This window comes from Ascaphus truei, chromosome 4 (genome assembly GCF_040206685.1).
Source record: "Ascaphus truei isolate aAscTru1 chromosome 4, aAscTru1.hap1, whole genome shotgun sequence".
NCBI classification, from domain to species: domain Eukaryota; kingdom Metazoa; phylum Chordata; class Amphibia; order Anura; family Ascaphidae; genus Ascaphus; species Ascaphus truei.
In genome coordinates, this window is record NC_134486.1 from 294,503,292 (window position 1) to 294,524,208 (window position 20,917).

At 43.8% G+C, this 20,917-nt stretch overlaps 1 protein-coding gene across 2 annotated transcripts in view; it reads right to left on the reverse strand.

The window, feature by feature from the left end:
• FRK (fyn related Src family tyrosine kinase) overlaps nt 1-8,893 on the reverse strand; it is a 66,616-nt gene extending 57,723 nt beyond the window's left edge. The window contains exon 1 of one of the 2 annotated variants that reach the window (XM_075597663.1): nt 7,949-8,893. In XM_075597663.1, coding sequence (XP_075453778.1) covers nt 7,949-8,301 — 353 coding nt within the window. In that variant the 5' untranslated portion in view covers nt 8,302-8,893. The remainder of the gene's footprint in view (nt 1-7,948) is intronic. The other variant, XM_075597662.1, reaches the window with a different exon arrangement.
• Between the last annotated feature and the right edge of the window lie 12,024 nt (nt 8,894-20,917).

Sequence of the window (20,917 nt, forward strand, 5' to 3'; positions counted from 1 at the left end):
AATTAATGCGGATCAGCTCCGGAGACCCCCTGCTTCAATACTGTACTATCAAAATAAAAGCAGCTTCATTACCTTAGCGGCTAGCCGCTAAGGCAATGAAGGGGTTAAGCCAGAGTACCTGGATGAGTAGGGGTAGAGGGGGTGGCTAGGAAGGTTGCTGGAGGGGTTTAACCCATTCGTTACCTTAGCAGTAGTAACCCTGGTGCCACTACCCCTTTCATCCCCCATAAACCAGGTACTCTGGCTTAACCCCTTCATTCAGAGCAGTACTGATGCCCATGATACACTTAATACATACCATTTACATCTGTGCATCAAAAACTTTAGTCGAAACAGTGTCAAAAAGTTAGCCTGCCATAAATCCGCCCAGTTATTTTTAATTGGTTGTTGCAGAATTAGAAGAATTGTTTAAGTTACTATGTCTCAACAAGTTTTTTTGACAGCACAGTTGTTTCATTATATAAATTAACAAAATGCATCATGGCTATTATAAATTATATTAAACTAATAATTGATATTTACAAGTTCTCATTACAAACTAAAATCTACAGTGTTTTCATTTAAATTGTAGCAAGGGTATGCTCTTCAACATAATGCGTTAAACATTATTTCTGACAACTATGCGTCATTTGTAACAAGCACTTTTTATTAAAGTTTGTACTAGTTTTTAGCACGAAATGCTTAAAGCTATTTTTTTTTGTTTTGTTACACAGGTCATGTTAGCACATATGACCTAGGACGTTCCGCCACCTTAAACTCAGATACAGATGTAGCCGAGCTCCCCTCTTACCCAGGGTGCGGTGAGGGAGGCTGGAGGGTTGATCGGATGCCGCTGGAGCTCCGCGGCGGACCCGGTATGCAGGGGGCCGCCATTTTGATTCTTGCGTATGTGCAGTGTAATGCCTTGCGTACGCGTAATCTAAAGTTGCGGTGGCCATCCTGGAAACGGCACTGCAAGGAACTACATGTCCTAGCATCCCAAGGGGCAAATGCAGGGAGGAGGAGAAGATAGTCTAGTGCAAACGGTCCCAAGCACCAGTCTGACGGAGGCAGCAAAGGGAAGAGGTAGTGTCCTGGGTGCCAGTAGCCGTGGGACTAGGCCAGACTTCCCCCGCAGGCTCCAAGCCCCTCCTAGTGTGTGTGCTGTAGGGAAGGCCACCAGATAGGGACGCTTTCCCTTAGCACACAGCAGTAGTAGCACACAGGTGCCAGACGGCCAAGCGGTGCTCTGCGGCTTGGGACCAGGCCCAGGGCCCTATTGACTCTGAAGGTGAGACACTTCAGCTGGAGCTCACCCCATGCGGTGGACTTGGACAAGGTGTGAGGGGATTTCTGTTGGAGGCCCTACACTGCGGGACCTGACTGCCCTTTTATCCATCAGCGGTATCTGGGTACAGGAGTGCCCAGGGAGGTAAAGTGCACCAACAAATCCACACAGGGGTAACGCTATTCCATACAATTTGGGTGGCCTTATATACGCGGGTGTTTAGGTGCCTAGGGCACCCTTAGTACTTTGGGGGAACCATTCCGCAGAGTTGGAGTATTGTGTGGATATCGCATTGGGGCATTATCATTGTATGTGTTATCGATATATATATATATGCATGCATTAGTAAAATATTGTTGTGTGTGTGTGTGTGTGTGTGTGTGTGTGTGTGTGTGTGTGTGTGTGTGTGTGTGTATTACTCTTCACTGTAACTGGTTCCTGTGAGGGGTTATCCTGCTATTCTGGGATCCCTCATAGGTGGAGTCCTGTACCAAAGCAAGAAGGAGCTCACCCCAGGCTCCCAGTGGCAGAGGCTGAGGCCTCCTGTTAGCAAAACAGGTAATCGGCATGCGTAATTCCCTTAGTCACAGGGAAAGGGGGCCACACACAGATTGAAGAGAGACAAAGTGATGAACAAAGGCACAAAATAATAATATGTCCAACATGTAACTTCCCCTGTCACTCGTGAACTCCAGTTTCCCCTCGATACATAGGATATAGCCGGCCGTATTGCACTTACTGATGCATGGACCAATACCATTACAATGGCGTTTGCCCCCACTGGGGCAGTGTGTGTGGGGTTAGTTAGGGGGATTGCGGTTTTAATTTTATAAAATCTTAAGATGGACATGATGTGGAATTTTAACGGAAATAGTGCCACTATCTTTTTACTGCACATAATTAAACCACACATATGTAGTCAGACTTATCTTCTCTTATTACATCTGCGGTCGAGCTCCCTCTGCAAACCACAGGCATAAAGAACCTAATAAAATGCAAACCCAAGGCATTGAATTCACTGAGCCATGGCAAAAATCGATGTCTTTGCTATGACCCTGTAAAAGTACGTTTCCTGGCTTCAGCTGTTGGTCCAAGAAGCAGAAAGCAATGAAGGAAGTAGGAATTCACAAAATGAGTGATAGGACTGTGGAGCAATCTGCTAATCTCTGGTTGCAAGGACAATGTGCAGGTGTTACACAGGGAGTTGTTTTTTTTTACAATTGAAAAACATCATTGTTATTGTGTAGGGGACTCCCCAGATTTCCCACAAACATTGTTAATATTCATTACTTAAGAGCAAGCAGGAAGTAAAAAAACAGGCAGAAACTTTATAAAGAACGTCTTCTATAAATTAACGTTCTACTGAAACTACAGTGCTGTATCACTAGATCTGTACTGTTGGGTCATCTCGGGTCCAGAGCAATTACTTCTAGTGGCACAGATAGTGATGAGTGAGGCTGCTGACTTTTAGAAAAGGTGATCAGAGTTCCTGCAGTACATGAGATTTTCTGCCATTGCTTATCTTTTAGCTACAGTACATGGTTGTCTTCTTTAAAAAGCACACAAAACAACTACCAACTCCCATGAAAATATCGCCTTCCTGCCAGCCTGTTTATAATCCTGCTTTTCTACATGTAACCCCCACTCCCCGGCTATGAATGGTGTCACATCAAATTAGTCCCAAAACATAATTGCTCTGTCAACCATATGGATGTTGCGTGAATAAGTGCTGGCTGGGTGTGGATGAAAGTCCAGTATAGAAATGGGCGCCAGGAACTTTTATAAAAAGAAAAAGGGTATTTATAGAACAGCTGTTCAATTACACAGTTCACATGGACTCACAATAGATCTGGCAAATAATCATTTCAGAGATATCCATAGGAGGTACGGTGGCTTAATTACCCATTGCCTAATGACTTCTTGGAATATCTTGAAGGTAGACAGTGATGCGATAACCAAATTGGCTAATCGGGCCACAGTACAGGGAATCGGACAGTGCTCCTAATACTCCTCCTCTACAGGAAGGTTTTTAACGAAGGCTACATCTTTCTCCTGCAAACTTTGGTGCGCTTATGCAGGCGACGGCACGCTGCGGTTGCTGGAAAAATCAAATTGAAATGACTACCAGCGATCACGACCAAGCCGTCATGCTGTCCCTACTATAAATGAATGCGACGGCGTCAGTACATGTTAACGCGACATTGCGTCGCTGTCACTATAAGTGCAGTCTTAGGCCGCGCTTATAGTGCCGGCGACAGCGATGTCGCGTCAAAACAAATGTATTGACGCCGTCGCATACGCTTATAGGAGCGACGCGATGGCTTTGTCGTGATCGCTGGAAGTCACTTCAATTAGATTTTACCAGCAACCGCAGCATCGCATCGCTGTCACTATAAGCACGGCTTAGGCTTCCTGATTGTTTAACTGGCTCGTGATAGGGGCACACTATTATTCTTGTGAATGTTCCCCCTCCTGTCTCATGACATTAAATGACAATGCCTCCTTTACCAACCCACGTTTCTGGATAAATAAATAGAAATAAGACCACCACCCATCTGTTTGGGTAAACTGGCCACAGCTTTCCATTGAACAACAATCCCTCACAGAATTATAAGAAACCCCCTTTTGCCCATATCAGCCGTTTAATCCCCAGCCCCATCCTTCCATAATAATTAAACGGCACCTTCCCCAATTCAGTACAAACCGTTACATTACAACCAAGGGGAGGGTGGAGGGGAATCCAACACATGATTCCCGCCAACTGACTTGTGCCCCTGTACAGCACATAGCATACCCTTATGCTCCTCCCCTTGGCAACCAGGCCTCCAATGAGCACTTTTAACCCCCTTTCAAATCATCCTTTGGCAACCATACGTGGCCTTTCATCCCTCTATCATGTACCCTCTCAGTCCCATTTTGTAAAAGGAAACCTTCCAGGGGCTCTGTACTGGATCCTTTCTGAAATGTGCAAACAATGTCTATCTGCTAATCTGTCTCACCATTATTTTCAAAAGAAGTCAATCATATCTCCTTTTAGCAATAGTGCGCTATGGAACAATAACATTATTTATTCTCGGATGTTTATGTGAAATGCAAGGAGAGAAAAAAAAAAAGAAAAGAAAAAATACATACTAAATCAAATCAAGTTTCATACAATTTTTATCATCAAGATTCTTAGTCAAATTAACTTTTTTTTTTTAACAGTATTTGAACCAGGAATTTCCCTGGAGGTGGAGACGTGCCATTTTCAGCTCCAGGGACTTCCTTGTTCTTTCGGCTGTTTTCTACGATCGGTGCACTTCATTGTATTAAAGATGACACCTATCAATAGTAAGCTGCAACTTACCCCATTGTGGCTACCTATTGGTCTGCACTTTGGGGGCCATTTTGTTTCCCCAAGAAAAGAAAACTCCAGCATTGAAAAACAGTAAGTATCTGGGGGAACAGGCTGAAAACAGTTCAGTTCCCAGGGACTCAGGAAATGCCGCTTTAATACTAACTGAAACCTGGTAAGTTTTCTTGATGCGCATAAAATGGTAAAGGAGGAAGGCAAGATCTGAATGCCGGGGCGAGTCCTTCGGCTTGGCTCCCATATAAAGCATAAAACAGTATAGAAGAAGTGTGAGCACCTTCAAGTTTGTGCTTACAAAATACTTGTTCTGCTTTATTGACTTCCTTTTATCATACTGTATGTCGAACAAAGATGCAGCAACACAACTATGCAATTGATCACAAAAAAAGTGATAAAACGGGTCGAAACGGTGAGCTGCATTACTGACAAGCATTTTAAAGGCCCCACCTCTAGCCTGTAAGGAAAGACCTTGTATGGACCGTGATCAAAAATCACTGCTAGTTTTAAAATACAAGCTGCTTTCTCCAATTTTATGATTAGTGTTCGGGTCATTAAATTTTTTTTTTTTTATATATATAGATTTGCTTTATTAATAATTCACCTAGCAACGCTTTAAAAATGCTTGTGATGAAGCTTTATGCCTGGTGAAGCTGTACTGACATTACAGCTGGCATGGCACACAGAAACTATACAGATGTAGTGAGATTTACCATCAGTGCTGCGGCTGAAAAGCTTACAGCCGGGGCTCTGGAGATAGTGTTGCTGCGGTCACTTTGCGGGGGAGGGGGTTGTCCATATTAGACATCCCCTCTTACCCCCCCTCCCCCAGCAATAATCCTCCGGCACCGGGGCAGTTGTGGTCCGGTAGCTTGCCCTTGTGCTGATTACAGAAGGTCTTACAACGCTCCCAGACTCCTTTTCCTCTGGCTATGTAACAATTCTCTAAAATCCTATGATGAAGCAAGTGGGGCAAGATCAGAGCTAGACACTTAAAGAAGCCTATTCCAAATGGCTCTTGGGATCACTTTAAAACTATATTAACCATTTCTGGAGCTTGATACAAACTTGTTCAAGATTTTTTTTGTTTGAGCAGAATCTTGGGTTTAATTATTTTTCCTAAACATAACATGTTATGTAACATGCAAAATAGTAATAAAATAGTATTACCCACTTTCCGTAAAATGCCATTTTTCTATTCAATATAACCTTGTAAAGAATTAACCATATGTACTACTGGAGATAAATACTTTGAATTATAAAAATGTAAAGTATTTCTGTGGTAGCAGTTTCAATGACCAATATGTAATTAAATCATATAATTTCCCTATTCCAGTTTCACCTTTAATTGGACACAAAATTGCTTCACATACACACACCCTGAAAGTCTTTGGATACACCCACATTTATCCTGGTCATTAATTTGCTTACTCTACATACCATTCTTTTGATACATTTTTTTTTTTTTTTTTTTTAATATGATGCACACAACGTGTCAAGTTTAATTCCACATGTCCTGTAATCAACAATACGATGTGTACTGTGTCTCAGTTTTAATGTGCACATTCTTAAACAAGAATCCTGTTTGTTATCTTATGCTACTGTAAGCAGCACTGTACTGACTAGGCCTCACGTTTCATAACCAAGAGCTTTCAAAACATTTTTAATTTCCTCAGTGGTTTTGTGAAAAAGGATCAAATTCTTATTTGGCTCTTCAATACAATATTCTTTTAACAATTATGAAATCCTAATTTAAAGCCTTGATCATCATAGCCTATAGATTAACGCAGACTTTGTTCTATTGAGTATGTAATGTAGCATCCAAGAAGGTTCTTCTGTAGTGCACTCAATGTATTGCTACTCTGCATTATGCTCGAGATACATATGTAGCAGTGGTTATTGTACCAGTTAAACGTGATATTTCAGTGCGCCTACATTCAAAGATACTTAACATATGCCTAAACTAATGGGGAAATGTGTTATCCATGATCTTCTAATGTGTTAACAAGTATATTACAGGGCACTAGAGCTGTATCTCAGAGAGCATTAGAAAAAAAGTTAAAGGACGCATATTGAGAAATAAAGCAGAGTGGCATTTATTGCCCTATTCAGCCATCTCATAATATTATTGATCAGCAGGTTATCAACTCTATACTCTTCATTTCACTCATTCCGCCTTTGTGTCCTTTTTGAAGATCATCTCAACCGATGCGGTCTTTGGGCCTTGCAAAGTGTAGAGGCGGACGTCGGGGTCAAAGTTTGCCAGAGTTATTTAAGGACACTATTTTAAAATAGCTTTATTTTGTATCAGAAGAATCTTTGAGACGCACAAGTCTGTGGATAGGTAATGGAGTCTAAAAGTCTCCTGGCTGCAAAACTACTGTAGGGCAAAATAAATGCCAACAAAACCAGATTTAATTTTTTTTAAAAAGGAGTAGGAATCCCATTGATGGCAACGTAGTTCTCTTGTTTATTAAATCTGGTGCTGTAATTTTCCCCCTAGTGTTGCTTTAATTTCACATTAGAAGATATTGATATGATCCCCTATGTGACATTCTTTGAAAAGCAATATATTTGTTTTGTGTTCTATCAATGTATTAAGCCAAACACTTGTGAAAGCAGTTTAATACTATGGTTACAGCGGCCAAGATTAGGAAAATGGATCCTTTTTAACATCCTCAGTTTAATAGGTGAAGCGTATATTGGCAAGATTTATTAAATGTAAAGTTTGAGATGACGGAGGTTACCAGAAAACAAATGGATAGAAAAAGGAAAAATTACAAAAGCTTTCCTTAGGACTTGTCTGAAATTACAGTGAAAGGTGTACTAGTAATGGGCTACATTTTAGGCCACTAAGTCCTTTATACTGTACATTCTGGGCCTCTGTATCCTAAATCACAGATCGACACTGTGTACATTTATAGAAATATACAATCAAATAACAGGGATCAGGTGTTCTATTTTGTGTTTCTTTTCAATGCAGTCAAAACCTGGGCCATATTTATACTGCATGCTCCAAACTAAAAAAGCGTGCAAATACTGGCCTGTTTTATATAGACAAGTGAAAATATATATATACTTACACTCAAACAATACTTGCGGCTGCAGAAACTCCAAGGCATAAAATCCAGAAAAAGGCTAGCACTCTACATGGTGTATTAAAAGCAAAAAAACACTTAATTTTTCCAATGTTTTAGTCCAATGAAATCGACCTCTCAAAAGGTTTTTCGCTTTAAATAAAACTTTGGAGTGCTATTTTTTTATCACATAGATGCATATTCACACTATGAACAATTAGGGGAGGTAATAACCAACGTAGAAATTACACTTACGGCTTGGACTTTATGCTGGAAACAGGAGCAACGAAGTTGGATGGGATGTACCCCTCTGCCTTCCCCCGGGGTCTCAAGGCTCTCGCCTTCCACCAGCCCGTATCCTGGAAGCTCAGCACATGCATTTTGTCCCCAGCATAGAAAGTGAGGTCCTCATCAGTGCGTGCCTGGTAATTGTACAGGGCAACGTAAAGGTCTGCTCCATCATATTCACTGGGCTCATTGCAGTCTGGCTCTTTGGCATTTCTGTTTTCAATAACAATGTCCTTCCGGGGCTTACTTTGTGCTTCGTCCTTATCTGAGAAGACACAGGGTAGCAAGCAGCTACAGTACTTTCTGCAGCAGTTCCCCATTCCTGTGTGCTCGGGTGTCCCCAAATAAATCCCACTGTTATATTACACCTGTAGGAATAATCTCAAATGCTTCTCCCGCTTAATCATTTTTACTCTGCCTCTTCTTTATGGTGTTGGCTTTAATGGTGGATGCCCAACTTCTCCCCATACTGTAACTTAAAGTCACTGACTGAGATTTAGCAGCTGTGACAATGATGACGCCGGAGTTAAATTAATTTGGTGGTGATGGTTTTGTTGTTGTGGTTGTTGTCCCTTCCGTGTCCAGAGGGTTAATTTTCTTCAATGAAAAAAAATGTAAAAACAATGAAAATTAAGCTCAGTACCTTAGCTTTTGTAGAAAAAGATAAACACAATCTAGCATGGCAGGCATGTGAAGTCAGCTCTATAATGTAGTTGTTTTGTGGAAACTGCCAGCACCAAAATGGTTCTTCAATTGTGCAAACAAAGCTTGTACAGTAGCTACCAAGAAGTGGGATCAGTCAGCACGGTCTGCTCTTGAATGAATGAATCAAACAGCTGAATGATCCTGTGATTTAATCCTTAGCAGGGTATGCAGGTTGGAACATTTGTTCACCTTACTTCCTGGTGCAGGTATGTTTGCTTCTCAATCCTGGGACCGCCCTCACTGCATGATTACGAAGTCAAGTCTTTAGTTCCTGTGGTTTCACCTGTGAAAGGAGCACCAGCAACGCCTTCTGGCACAGGCTTACAATGGTTTACCTGTTGCGTGAGAGAAATAGGACTGTGCTGCAGGTACAGTAGCTTTTATTCAACTGCTGCAGGTAATCACTGGTAACGATTCTGATACCTTGCTCAGGAGTTCACTCAGATTCTCATCAGTTTTCATTGAAGGTGAAAACAGCGGTGCTTAACACAACATATGACACACAACTACTGTAGCTGGAGACTGAAGCAAACCTGTTACCTGGCAGTGATGTCACCTGGTTACATTACAATTAGAGTTTACTTGAGTGTAAAAGCTAATAGTGTAGCAACAGCTGGTAGTGAGCACACAATTTTGCTTCAGTTGAACCCAAAAGATTTACCTTATTCTTAACACCTTCCCCTCATTATCTGACATACCTCATTATTTTTAAGGTGGTGTATTTCTTGCTAATGGTAATGACAGTGCACTACTGCCTGGTTAAATCAAAACGGATATGGTTTAGAGTGAGTTCATATATCCTGACACAGACATTTGTCAAGTATTAGAAAACAAAGGGTACACACTAATTCTTTTTTCCTGTTTTGACCTACAAACACTTGCACCAAAATATGTGCTTAGGAAAAGGTAAAGATTGTTAAAAGCGTTTAGGAGCTCCAGATGCACTTAACCTTCCTTGATTGCACTTCTGGCTGGGGCCATAGTGCCGCACGCTGAGCGATCACACTGCCTTAAGGCAGTGATCGCGCCCATGCGGCGGCCGGAAGCGGGCGCGCGTTGCGCAAGAAATCAGTTCAAACAGATTTCTTGGCATGACAGGCTGGTCACGTGAGCGGTTCGCCCAATGAAGGCGAACCAGCTCTGTCACGCCCCGTCCACCATGGCCAGGGAAAGCACCCGCTTCATGCAGGTCACTTCCCAGCCTCTGCGCGAGCGAAGGCACCATGGCCCCAGCCTAACAATGCACTTTTACTGCTACTGTGTCTGTAAGCCTCACAACATGCCACTTATGCTTTCAGGGCAGGGTCTCCCTTTGCCTTATATTGTCATTTATCTATTGCACTTCTGATTTGTTTGTAATTTATTTACCTTGTATTGTAATTTTGTAAAGCGCTGTGTACATTGTTGGTGCCATATAAATACAATTATACATACAGTACAAACAAAGTCCAAGTGGCTCTGAAGCTTTGACGTAAGGAGAGTGACGTAAGCTTTCTCTGAGATACAGGATTGCTGTGCAAAGGTTCATTTTGATTCTGTACTTGGAAGCCATGCTGGTCACATCTTTCCTAGCTAAATAGAATAGCTAAACTACTCTGATTTTAGATGAGTGCGTGAATCAATACCTGGTGCAGAAAGTAAATAATCCAATCACAGCCAACTCAGGTTCTGAGCCCAACACTTGGGGAAGAGACACCCTGCCTAATATTCTGCAGATGAGAACCCCTTTTTTCTCAAATGTATTTTTAACATCTAGGATTCTTACACTGTAGGTTTGTTTTGAAAGTACAATACATTTAATTTTTTATAATTCCAAATAATTTTATTTGGAATATAAAACAAGGTCCATGTAGATCCCCCTCCTCTCTTCCCTGTCCTTGGACAAAAGAAACTGAACAGGACTTTGTTACTTTGAAAATGTAAGATAGTCAAAGTGTATGCGCACAAAATATGTATTACTGTTAATAGAGAGAGGGAACAAAAAAAAAATGTCTCGCGCAATCTTTCTGCATAAACAGGATACACCACACACACTGGATTCCCTCATATCACAGTTTGTCACGGCAATATTGCTCAGGAACTGTGATAGAAGTGGTTAACAAAAAAAGCCAATGCATGACCTCTTTGTCACTGATGATTTTGAAATACAGCCAAGTCACTATCTTGATCCCTGGAAAAGACGTCAGATAGAGTTTTCATAAACAATATAAATAACTATTGCAATTAAAAATGTTTTGTAAACAAAAAAAAACAAAAGCAGCACAATTTCAGAGACCCTTTTATTATGGAACGTTATGATGTAACTGAGCCTCCAATAACTATAAGCCATAATAAGCAGTCATTATTGAACAACCTTTCTTCCTTAGTCACCAAAAGTAGGGAATATGTGAACATCATTTAACATTTTTAACAGGAGGCATTTGAACATTTTTGTGCAGTGTATTTTCTCGAAATGATAACAATATTTTTTTATGTTAGGTTTAAATAATGATTTAACAAACTGCAAAAAAAAAAAAAAAAAAAAAAAAGTAGTTATTGCTTTCTAGTTACCTGTTTGTGGTAGCTACAGATATAGCTTGATACAGTTACACCCTGCGCGTCATTTGGAGCGGTGGACCGTGACTCAAGTGCGACCTGATAGCAGCCAAGTGCAGCGCAGGGGGAATTTCCCACATGGATTAATACAGCTGGGTCCCTGCTTCTAAATGGGACTCCCACAGAGGTAAATCCTACCGGGCCACACCAGTCTGGAAGAGTCGCACAGAGACCAGCGGTCCCTCTCTGTCTCTCGGTCCAGCTCTTACAGGCATCGCGCTGTTATTATTTTTATTACACGTGAGTGGGACGCGGGACATTAAACTTGCATGAGGTACCTCGGGAAGCAGGGGGTCCCCAGACCTAAAAGTTATGCGTTTAAGCTCCAGAGACCCCCTGCTTCAATTCTTTGTAATAAAAATTAAATAAAAACCGCATGATCGCCTGTAAGAGCTATGCGGGTAAAGGGACCGCTTCTGTCTGCTCTCTCTGCGCAGCTCTTCCAGACTGGTTGTGGCCGGGTAGGATTAACGCAGCGAGAGTCCCATTTAGAAGCAGGGACCTCTGCTGCTTTAATCCTTATGGGAAATTAGTCTACTGAGTTTTTGGGCATGCGGAAGCTGAGATAGGGCCGTGTTCAGGCTCCCTTCAGCTGTAGTTTCCTTGTGCCCAAATGTGACGGTGCTCGTCTCAAATCAGGAGGCGGGCCTGCAGGGCTGAGGTAGGGATGCAAATAAACCGGCCAGCGCCCAGGGACAGAGTCCTGTAAGAGTATCCGTAGTCGGTAAGCAGACAGGGGTCAGTGCTGGCGGCAGAGTTGCAAAGTCCATCAGACAAGCCTCTGCGGCAGAAAGCCGCAAGGTCGGGGTCAAGGTCCTGGGTCAGCAACAGTGGAATCAAAACAGGCAAAAGGGTAAAGTATGACTTCAAAGACCAACAAGGGCTGCAAACGTTAGAAATTTGCTCGGTCACTCCCACTAGGAACTGCAGCCTTAGGCTGCTGCCGTGACGCGCGCTCATGCTTACGTGGTGACGTCACGAACTCTAAAAATGAGCGCTGTGCTGTCCTTCTGAATTTTGCGAGCGGGGGCGTGTAATTGGTTTGATCGGGGCTGTCTCTCTCTGTGTGTGTGTGTGTGTGTGTGTGTGTGTGTGTGTGTGTGTGTGTGTGTGTGTGTGTGTGTGTGTGTGTGTGTGTGTGCATTGACTGGTGCTCATTTGTTGCTGAAGGGTCATATGACCCTTCTGAGCGCTTAGAAATAAGTTTTCTCCCAAAGCGCTGAGCATTGCCAAGCGTATGTGCACGAGCGCGCGCAGCGTCAGCGTGGCCATGTTAATTTGCTAACATTAAAGGGAGCCCGCGTGTGACGGCAGCATGACCGCAGCCTTATATAGCAGGCTGCCAGTACCCAAAATGGCCACAGTGAGCAGTAAGGGCAGGTGACTAGGAAACCCGATTGCAGCAAAACCCGGCACGGATCGAGCAGAATCCTTACACCAAAATCGAAATAAAGGAGACTCCATCTGTACTAAATAAAAACAAGTTCATGCATTTTTGTTTTTATGATTTAATGTCAACTTAATATTGAAAAGTTAAGATAAGTCAAGTTTGGAGACATCTGACCACTAATATAAATTTTCTGTTATTGCACACATGTGGGAGCGTACAAAAATATGATTATTGCCCTCTTGACTGTTAAGATTGAGGGACATTTGCTTTTAGAAATACATTTGTATAAAATGGAACACCGTTCTTTAAAGGTGTAGCCTCTTCTTAGGAACAAAGTGAATTAATGGTAGTGTTTATATTTTATATACTGTAAGTTACATATATGTGATTGGTACTTTTTAAATACCAGTCATATATTAATCATATTTAAATATGTAGCCGGGTCTCCCCTGCTGAGCAGCACCCCCCTCACCTGGTGTTCGATCGCGGGCGCCGCCGAGGCCAATGGCGGCCCCGCGCGGCGATCGAACAGGTGAGAGCCGTCAGGTCCCGGCTCGGGGGTTGCTGGGGACGCGTGCGGCCGGTTGCTAAGGCCGCACGCGCGTCGCAGGGCTCCCGGCGCTCCCGGAGCCGGGCGGGCAGGGCGCCGCCATTGCCCCTTAGTCGCGCATGCGCAGTTAGAGCCCCAGATTCAGGGCAGAGTCGCGTGAGGGCAGGAACAGGCCAGGAGAGTCGCGCATGCGCAGAAGTAGGTAGGGAATACAGCCAGCCTTTAGAGGGTCGCGCGAGAGTAGGGATAGACAGGGAGAGGTTGCGGCGGCCATTAGGGGTTAGTGCAGGTGAAGGAAAGGCACGCATGCGGCCCCAATGTTATTACAGGCGCCCAGGGACTACAATTCCCATAGTGCTTAGCGAGGGAGGCACCAGGTGCTTCATAGGAGCCAATAGGGCTGAAGGATTGTCCTGGAGCAAGTGGATACATTTGGCGGGCTGGAGCTACGTGCAGTCAGAGTCAGGAGCCCAAGGAAGGAGGTAGGGTGCAGGAGCCGGGGACTCCCTGCACTAGGCCAGTGGCCCTAAGGTCCAAGTTAGCCCTTATCCCTCAGGTTAGTGAGTGTTGCCAGGGATAGTCTCTGAGAGGGACCCTGTCACTCATGGTAGTCAGAGCTGGGGAATAGTAAGGGACAAGGGGGGGGGCCGAGTGTTAGTCTGCAGAGTGTAGCGGCAGGCGTTTAGGTGAATTAGTGGCACGAGACAGCTGGGGGGTTCATAGCGGTAACCAGTCCGGGGAGTCATAGCCCAGGGTCCGTGTTGTGAGTGGCGAGGCAACTGGGGGGGGTTCATAGCGGTAACCAATCCAGGGAGCCATTGCCCAGGGCGGCGTTGCGCGTAGTACGAGGCAACTGGGGGGGTTCATAGCGGTAACCAATCCGGGGAGCCATGGCCCAGGGCCCGTATTATGAGTAGGGTGGGTACAAGACCTACCTATATAGGATAGGCAACCCCGAATGCCCTAGGAGTTGACCCTTAAGCCACTTAAGGATGCTGTGCTATAGGGACGGCCTATAGTGCAGGGTGTGTCACGTTGTTGTATCGTTAGAGAGGGACTCAGCGGATGCTGCGGTTCCAGTGACGGAGTTCGGACCCACGTTGGGGTCCACGGAGAATATCACCTGGAAAGGATCAGACGGAGGCATCGCGCGTCTGACCCTTTGAGAAGAGTGTTGCAGGCCCGAGCATCGGAGTGCTCGGAAGGTACCTCTGAATTATATGTGCACCAACAGGCCTATTAGTTCATAGTGACTGCGCAGTCACCCACGATCTCCGTTGGAGTACGGGACATTTGGGTGGGGGATTACAGGACACTGGGTGGGAACGCCAGACATTGGGCCTGAGGTGATAAGGTTATGATGTTATGTAATGTGTGATATGTGTGTTAGTAAAGTCATATAGTTAATATACATGCTGTCGTGTAAGTGATTATTATTGTGATTGTCCTGCGAGGAACCTCTCCCCCTCTGGTGGGAGCCATCGCAGGTGGAGGCGCTGTACCGAGAGGATGTTGTAAGTGATCACCCCTAGTATAATTACCCCAGGTTCCCCGTGGCGGAAGCTCAGCCCTCCTGTGAGCCAACAGGTAATGCACCACAACTGAGTAACCTTGTATGTTCCTACACCTCCACAGTATAATCTGCGAGTGGGTGGGGGAAAACCCGTTACAAATATATATTTAGCTTTTAATGTTTTCATATCAAGCCAATGCTTCAGATTTCTACCAATATACAATATTTACCTAATTTCTTGTGTTAGCCGTTGTATTTTAAGGATATTGTTAATCCATACTTTGCTTATTTCACACAAACTTACTTTTTCTGCAATCATTAGCTAACGAAATAAAGGTTTAACACGTTAGGTTTCAGGTAAACCTAAAATTGAAAAAAGAGTTTAAAGAAAATAAAAACATCTTCATTTTTCACAGAGTGCATGTAAGTACAATGTTCCCTTTGTGACTGAATCTTTTTAAGGAAACCAATTACAATAATAAGTTTCTTATTTACTTATGTATTTATTTGCCTACTTTGTGAGACTGTCCTTTTGAACCAAGGTTGTTTAACTTGTGGCCCACGCCCAGATCCGGCCTCTGAATGTCTTTGGACTGGTAAATTGACTTTTTGCTCTTGCTTGTTTCTCTGCAGTTTCCCAAGCAGTTAAATGCTATTTTTTTTATACGGAAACATTTTTCAACAAAGTTGTGATGGAGGGAGGGCCAGAAGAGCTTGCCAATAAAGTGTTAAGAGCAGCACCATAGTAGAGTTGAGCCCATAGGCGATGGGGCAGCATGACCACCAGGATAAGACTCCCCTTACATTCCCCCTTTCTGTGGGGCAATATTTCTTCCCTTCCTCTTCTCCCCTCACTACGTTGACCTATGACGTGGGGAAGAGGGGGGCAGGGGAAGTTATATACATTCTGTGGAAAAAAGGGTGAAATGTCCTCGGGCGCGTCACTCTGCTTGCGGCTCCACGGCGTGTATTATATGCAAGGCAAAGGAGAGAGAGAAGGGCCACAGTGAAAAAAGACAGCTCAAAGTTTTGCACACTTTTTCATCCGGGTAGAGAGAAGATGAAAAAGTGTGCAAAACTTTGAGCTGTCTTTTTTCACTGTGGCCCTTCTCTCTCTCCTTTGCCTTGCATATAATACACGCCGTGGAGCCGCAAGCAGAGTGACGCGCCCGAGGACATTTCACCCTTTTTTCCACTCAAATCCATACAGAGGTTGGTGAATAACCTCTGAAAGACTCAGGCAGCGAAATCACTTTGTGGAAAGGACTGGAACCACATATTGAACAGTAGGCAAAATTCTTTTATTGGCGCAAACTTTCCACCTTTTTTCCCTAATATACATTCTGTGCAGGGGCGGGGAGACAATCCGCACCCTGAGAGGAAAGTTCGTAGATGTCTGCTCCATCTGTGCAGTATCTCGCAGCAGGCCCGATTGCGGGAAGAGGGCAGGCTGCAGCAGCTGACAGGTCTGCTCAAGGGGCTCTACTGAGGCTGGAGGCACAAACTAGCGGGTCTGCTTGGAGTCAAGTGAGGGCCGGGGGGTGCATGGGCAGATGTCCTAAGCCTTGGTAAGCCTATCTTTGGGGGAGGTGAAGCCGAGGCATGCAGGGTCTCAGGTGATCCCCTCTGGTGTATTGCACCCACCTGCGTTGATAGCTGGACCTTCGGCAAGGCTATAGGAGCCTGAATATTTGACGGGTTGGTGGGGCAAGGAGAAGCCCATTGATAAGAAAATGGCTGGGGTAAGAGAAGGGCCTCAGCCCCCATGTCTTCCCAGCTCCTCTGGTGATAGCTACCCCCTCCCTGAGTACCTCCCATGTTAGTGACATTGAGCCAATGTCCCTGGGGAGCCCTGAGGTCTCTGCAGTCTTCTGTCTGTTCTCAGGGATGACATAGCAAGATCACAGAACTGAGGATGGGTTTTGAGATTCATAAATAGCTCAGTATTAAAGGATGCTTATTTAACAATTATTGGACAACCACCAGTTCCTCAGTACAGAGGCTTATGTGCATTTTGTACAGATGTAGTATCCATACTACACATTGTTTGTTTTGCACGCTCCTTGGAGTGGGAGGGGATTTTTATGGGCCGAGTGTGGTAGAGATTAACTCTGTGGAAGCCGTAGGACAGGGCTGTAGCCCGTTGGAATAATATCTTGGCGAGAGCAAAAATACATTTCCCTGGGATCTATATAATGTTTTGGTAATAAATGAAGCAAATTCAGCTTGGGAATAAGTGAGAAGGCAGAGATTCAGAAATACCTTGACTTCAGTATAGGGCTGGAATTGATGGTGGTAATTGCAACAACAAAAAAACAAACATCTTTGCTCAACTCTGTTAGGGGGCAGCGGAAGTTTGGACCTCCGATTCTGGGCCTTGTGTTAGGACATGGTGGACATTTATTGGATGGGGCCTGCCTTGTGTGGAGAGGTGGATAGGTTGAGATTACCTCGGTGGGCCCGGCTGACACGGAAAGGTTTCTGATACTTTGTGTGTAAAGTAATTGCCTAGTGGTGGCATTTATTGGCGAATGGACAGAACTCATTGTGCTTTGGGTACCTGAGGTCCAATTGTTGCAGCTGTTCAAGAGTACATCTCTCTGACATCGGGATAGATTTATTTTGCATCATGATTCAGGAGAGGCTGGAAAGGGTCCTTGTGGGTCTGGCGGTAGGGGCTAGTTTAAAGGGGGTTAAATCATTTGTTACAGGGCTTGAATATGAAATTTCGAGTTACGTTGATTGTCTGTCCACGTATGTAGTGTATATACTGCAATGCAGTTGTGGACTGCAATACGTGGGCAGAACTAAACGTAATTTGAAGTTACGCATCATGGAACATCTACGCAAGATTTCCAATATCCCTAAATTAGAAGCAACCTCCAAACCCCTTACACACCTCTTGACTCATTTTAGAGATGCACATAATTGTAGTACGGTGGGTGTACAATATATGGGAATTGAAAGGATCATGGGTGGTGTGAGAGCAGGAGATAGAGATCTACAAATTGCCAAAAGAGAGCAATTTTGGATTTTTACACTGCAGTCCAAGTACCCAGGAGGTCTCAATGATTATGTTGAACTTACACCATTTTTAAGATAGATGGGAATTACTGTAGGTTGTATTGTGATTACATTATTTATCTTTCCCCTCCCTTCCCTTTCCACCTTCCCCCCTCCCCTTCCCATTTTTTCCTAATTCCCTCCTATATATCTCCCTTTTTGCACTTTATCCCCTTTTCCTTTTTATTCCATTATATATTTTTGATGTTGTGTTATGTTTTGCATTTTATTTTTCCTTTTTTAATTATTTCATGTAGTGTTATGTTTATGAGATCAATTGTGGTCCTGTGAAATTATTTTATTTATACATGACCAAGTATGTTTATATCACTTACATGGACAGCTTTCAGCAGTGCATTAACTCCACACTCTCCTCCCCCCCCTTTTTCTATATTTATATTCATTATTTATATTCATGTGTTATGAAATCATACACATATTAGTAATTACTCTATACTCATAGGTGAGTGTTTATATACACTCACAGTTCGATAGATATTTCACATTTATAGCGTATCCATTAATTATTATTAAATTCCATTGGAGTGACTGCATAAAAAGCCCCCTTGTAGGTGTCCTAAACACTGCCTGATGACGCACTGAATTGTGTGAAACGCGTTGCGGAGTTCACACAGTGCATGTTGGTGTCCAGACGCTTGGTTGTACCAGTCCCAGCTCTCCCACGGAGCTTTGAGCTGCTTCCATCCGCTCGCTCGAGCGGGACGTGTGCTGAGAAGGAAGTACACAGGCGATTGGAGGGCTACTCAACACGGGTCCTGCGACAAGCCGCAACCCAGAAGTAACATCTGAGGTTTTACCAAGCAAGTCAGCCCCAGCGCGCGGGACTGATCTGCGAGTTCCAGCTTATACCTCCTGCGCCTACCAACTCGTTTGGACTTATCACCTATGCACTGGCCGCTACTGGACTTATATAAGTTTTTACTTGTTATTATACTTATTGTGTATTACATTTTTCTTAACCCTTGGTGCGCTTCTGTGTTTATTTTTATTTTTTATGATTCAGGAGAGGCTGGAAATGTCCTTATGGGTCTGGCGGTAAGGGGCTAGTTTAAAGGGGGTTAAATAGTCCTGTGGGTGGCAGATGTTGGGGGGGGTTAAGTGCACTTTAACCTTGCCTGACGGGACTCTATGGTTCGGAAAGGCCCTGAGGTGGCTGTGAGTGGCGAGAGTGCACAGCTCATTAAAGTGTGACTTCCTGGGGCCCATTCTCGCTAAATGGCCGGGACGGTGGGGTGCCCTGTTTGGTGCGTGTAAATAAAAGCCGTGCTTTTTGTACCGCCAGATTTTTGTTTGTGTTTATATATGATAAGTATAATTATAGGGATAGGTGCAGTATACACGGTGGGAGGGGAGCTCCATCGCATAATCCAGGTCAAGAATGGCACAGGGTCATGCCATGACATTAAAAGTAATGTTAATATTTATAGAACAGATCTTATCAACTGAAAAAGGTCAATGTTAATACAGTATTTGTAATGGTTTTTCTAATTGCATAAAAAGCACATGATAGGCTACGATAATATGTACTGATTCTGCACCTTTTGGAAAACTAGTCAAAGTGTATTACACAGGCTGTTCTTAAATTAGAAATTTGGGGTGAGATGGAGTCACTGTCTGTGGAGGTTGGGAAGAGCTTGCAGAGTGTATGTTCCAGCATGCAAGCAGTTAACTTACCTTGGAGAGGCTAGATGCAGGGAGAGCTAATTAAGCAGACCTGAATGAACAGGGCTTTAAAGGCAGGAAGGAAGCTTCCACAAGGAGAGATTGTTTTTCCCTGGGAGGGTGGAGAGACTTCTCCTAACGAGGAAGGTTCCTTTTCCCAGGTTGAGACTTTGCCTGAAACTTAACAAGCCTGCTGGTTGTGGGGCTTGATTTGAAGGAACTGGCATTACATAGACTGCTGAGGGAGCAACGCTGTCCTGCCAAGGTTGCTCTATCCACAAGGATATTATTGGACTCTCCTGGGACCGAGTTCCCACAATTAGTTAAGGACTTTTAAATTGTTGTATATATGTAATATCTCTTAAACTTGCGTGTTTTGGCGCTGATAACTGGCTTAGCTGGTCAGCCAATTAGAGAGGGACCTGCTGTGTAGTCAGTGTCCCAAAGAAGAGTAGGATGTTATTTTATGGTTTGGTTTTCTTAAAGGGACAGTGTGCATATTTTAGTTATTGTACCTGTAAGATACATGTGCAGAGGTACACACAGGGAGACAGTTTGGGGGAAATTAAAACATGGCTTTATTTAGCCTGTCCCTTTAAAAAATGCACAGCATACCAAAATAAACAAACAGCCTATACCTGTTTAAGGACTAACTAATTTCCCCAGTCCCTATCTGCAAGACTGGGAGGAAAAGCCCCTTACCAGACTATCACCCCAAAGTCTCAAGGAGGTACCTCAAAGCAGGTGTACTTTGTGGCAGTCTCTGGGTCTGGTTGGTGCCCATTATGGCCAGGAATAGCAGTCTGGTTCCTGGTGTCTTGCTCTCAGCACAACCTTATGCTCAAGACATCATCTCCATAAGCAGCACAGTTAGGACTGTGCTCAGGAGTCCTCTGTTTGCAGGAAAAGAGGTATTGTGTCTTGCTGTGAGCACACAGATCTCCTGTGTGTTCAAGACTCTCTGGTCTGGGTCTAGCAGGAAGCTTTTCAACCTCTCTAATTAGCCAGGTGGAGACTGGTTAATTGGCTTTAGCTGAAATTAACCAGCTCCCAACTGGATTTCTCAGACTACTAGAGGCTTTCTATTGCAGCCTAATTTAGACAGGGTTAAGTCCCTGTTAGAGTACCGAATAAATCCCTGCAGTTACAGCGTAAACCACTGTCTAAGTCTTACTGACCCTGCTGTGAGGCCATCCTGCCACAGGAGCTAATATGTATCTCTAAGAAAAATCATCTGCCCGACAGTTCACTTTGAGAAAAACAGATCCGTTCTGATGTGAAGATATGAAAAAGTTCCCCCTCTTGCTAATGGATGCGTGAAGAATCCAATCACATATTTTATAGCTACTTAATATTAGCAGAGGATAAATCTCCTGAAGACAATTTTAGCTCAGACAGTAGTTATCGAAAATCATTACCTTTTAAAAGACTATTATC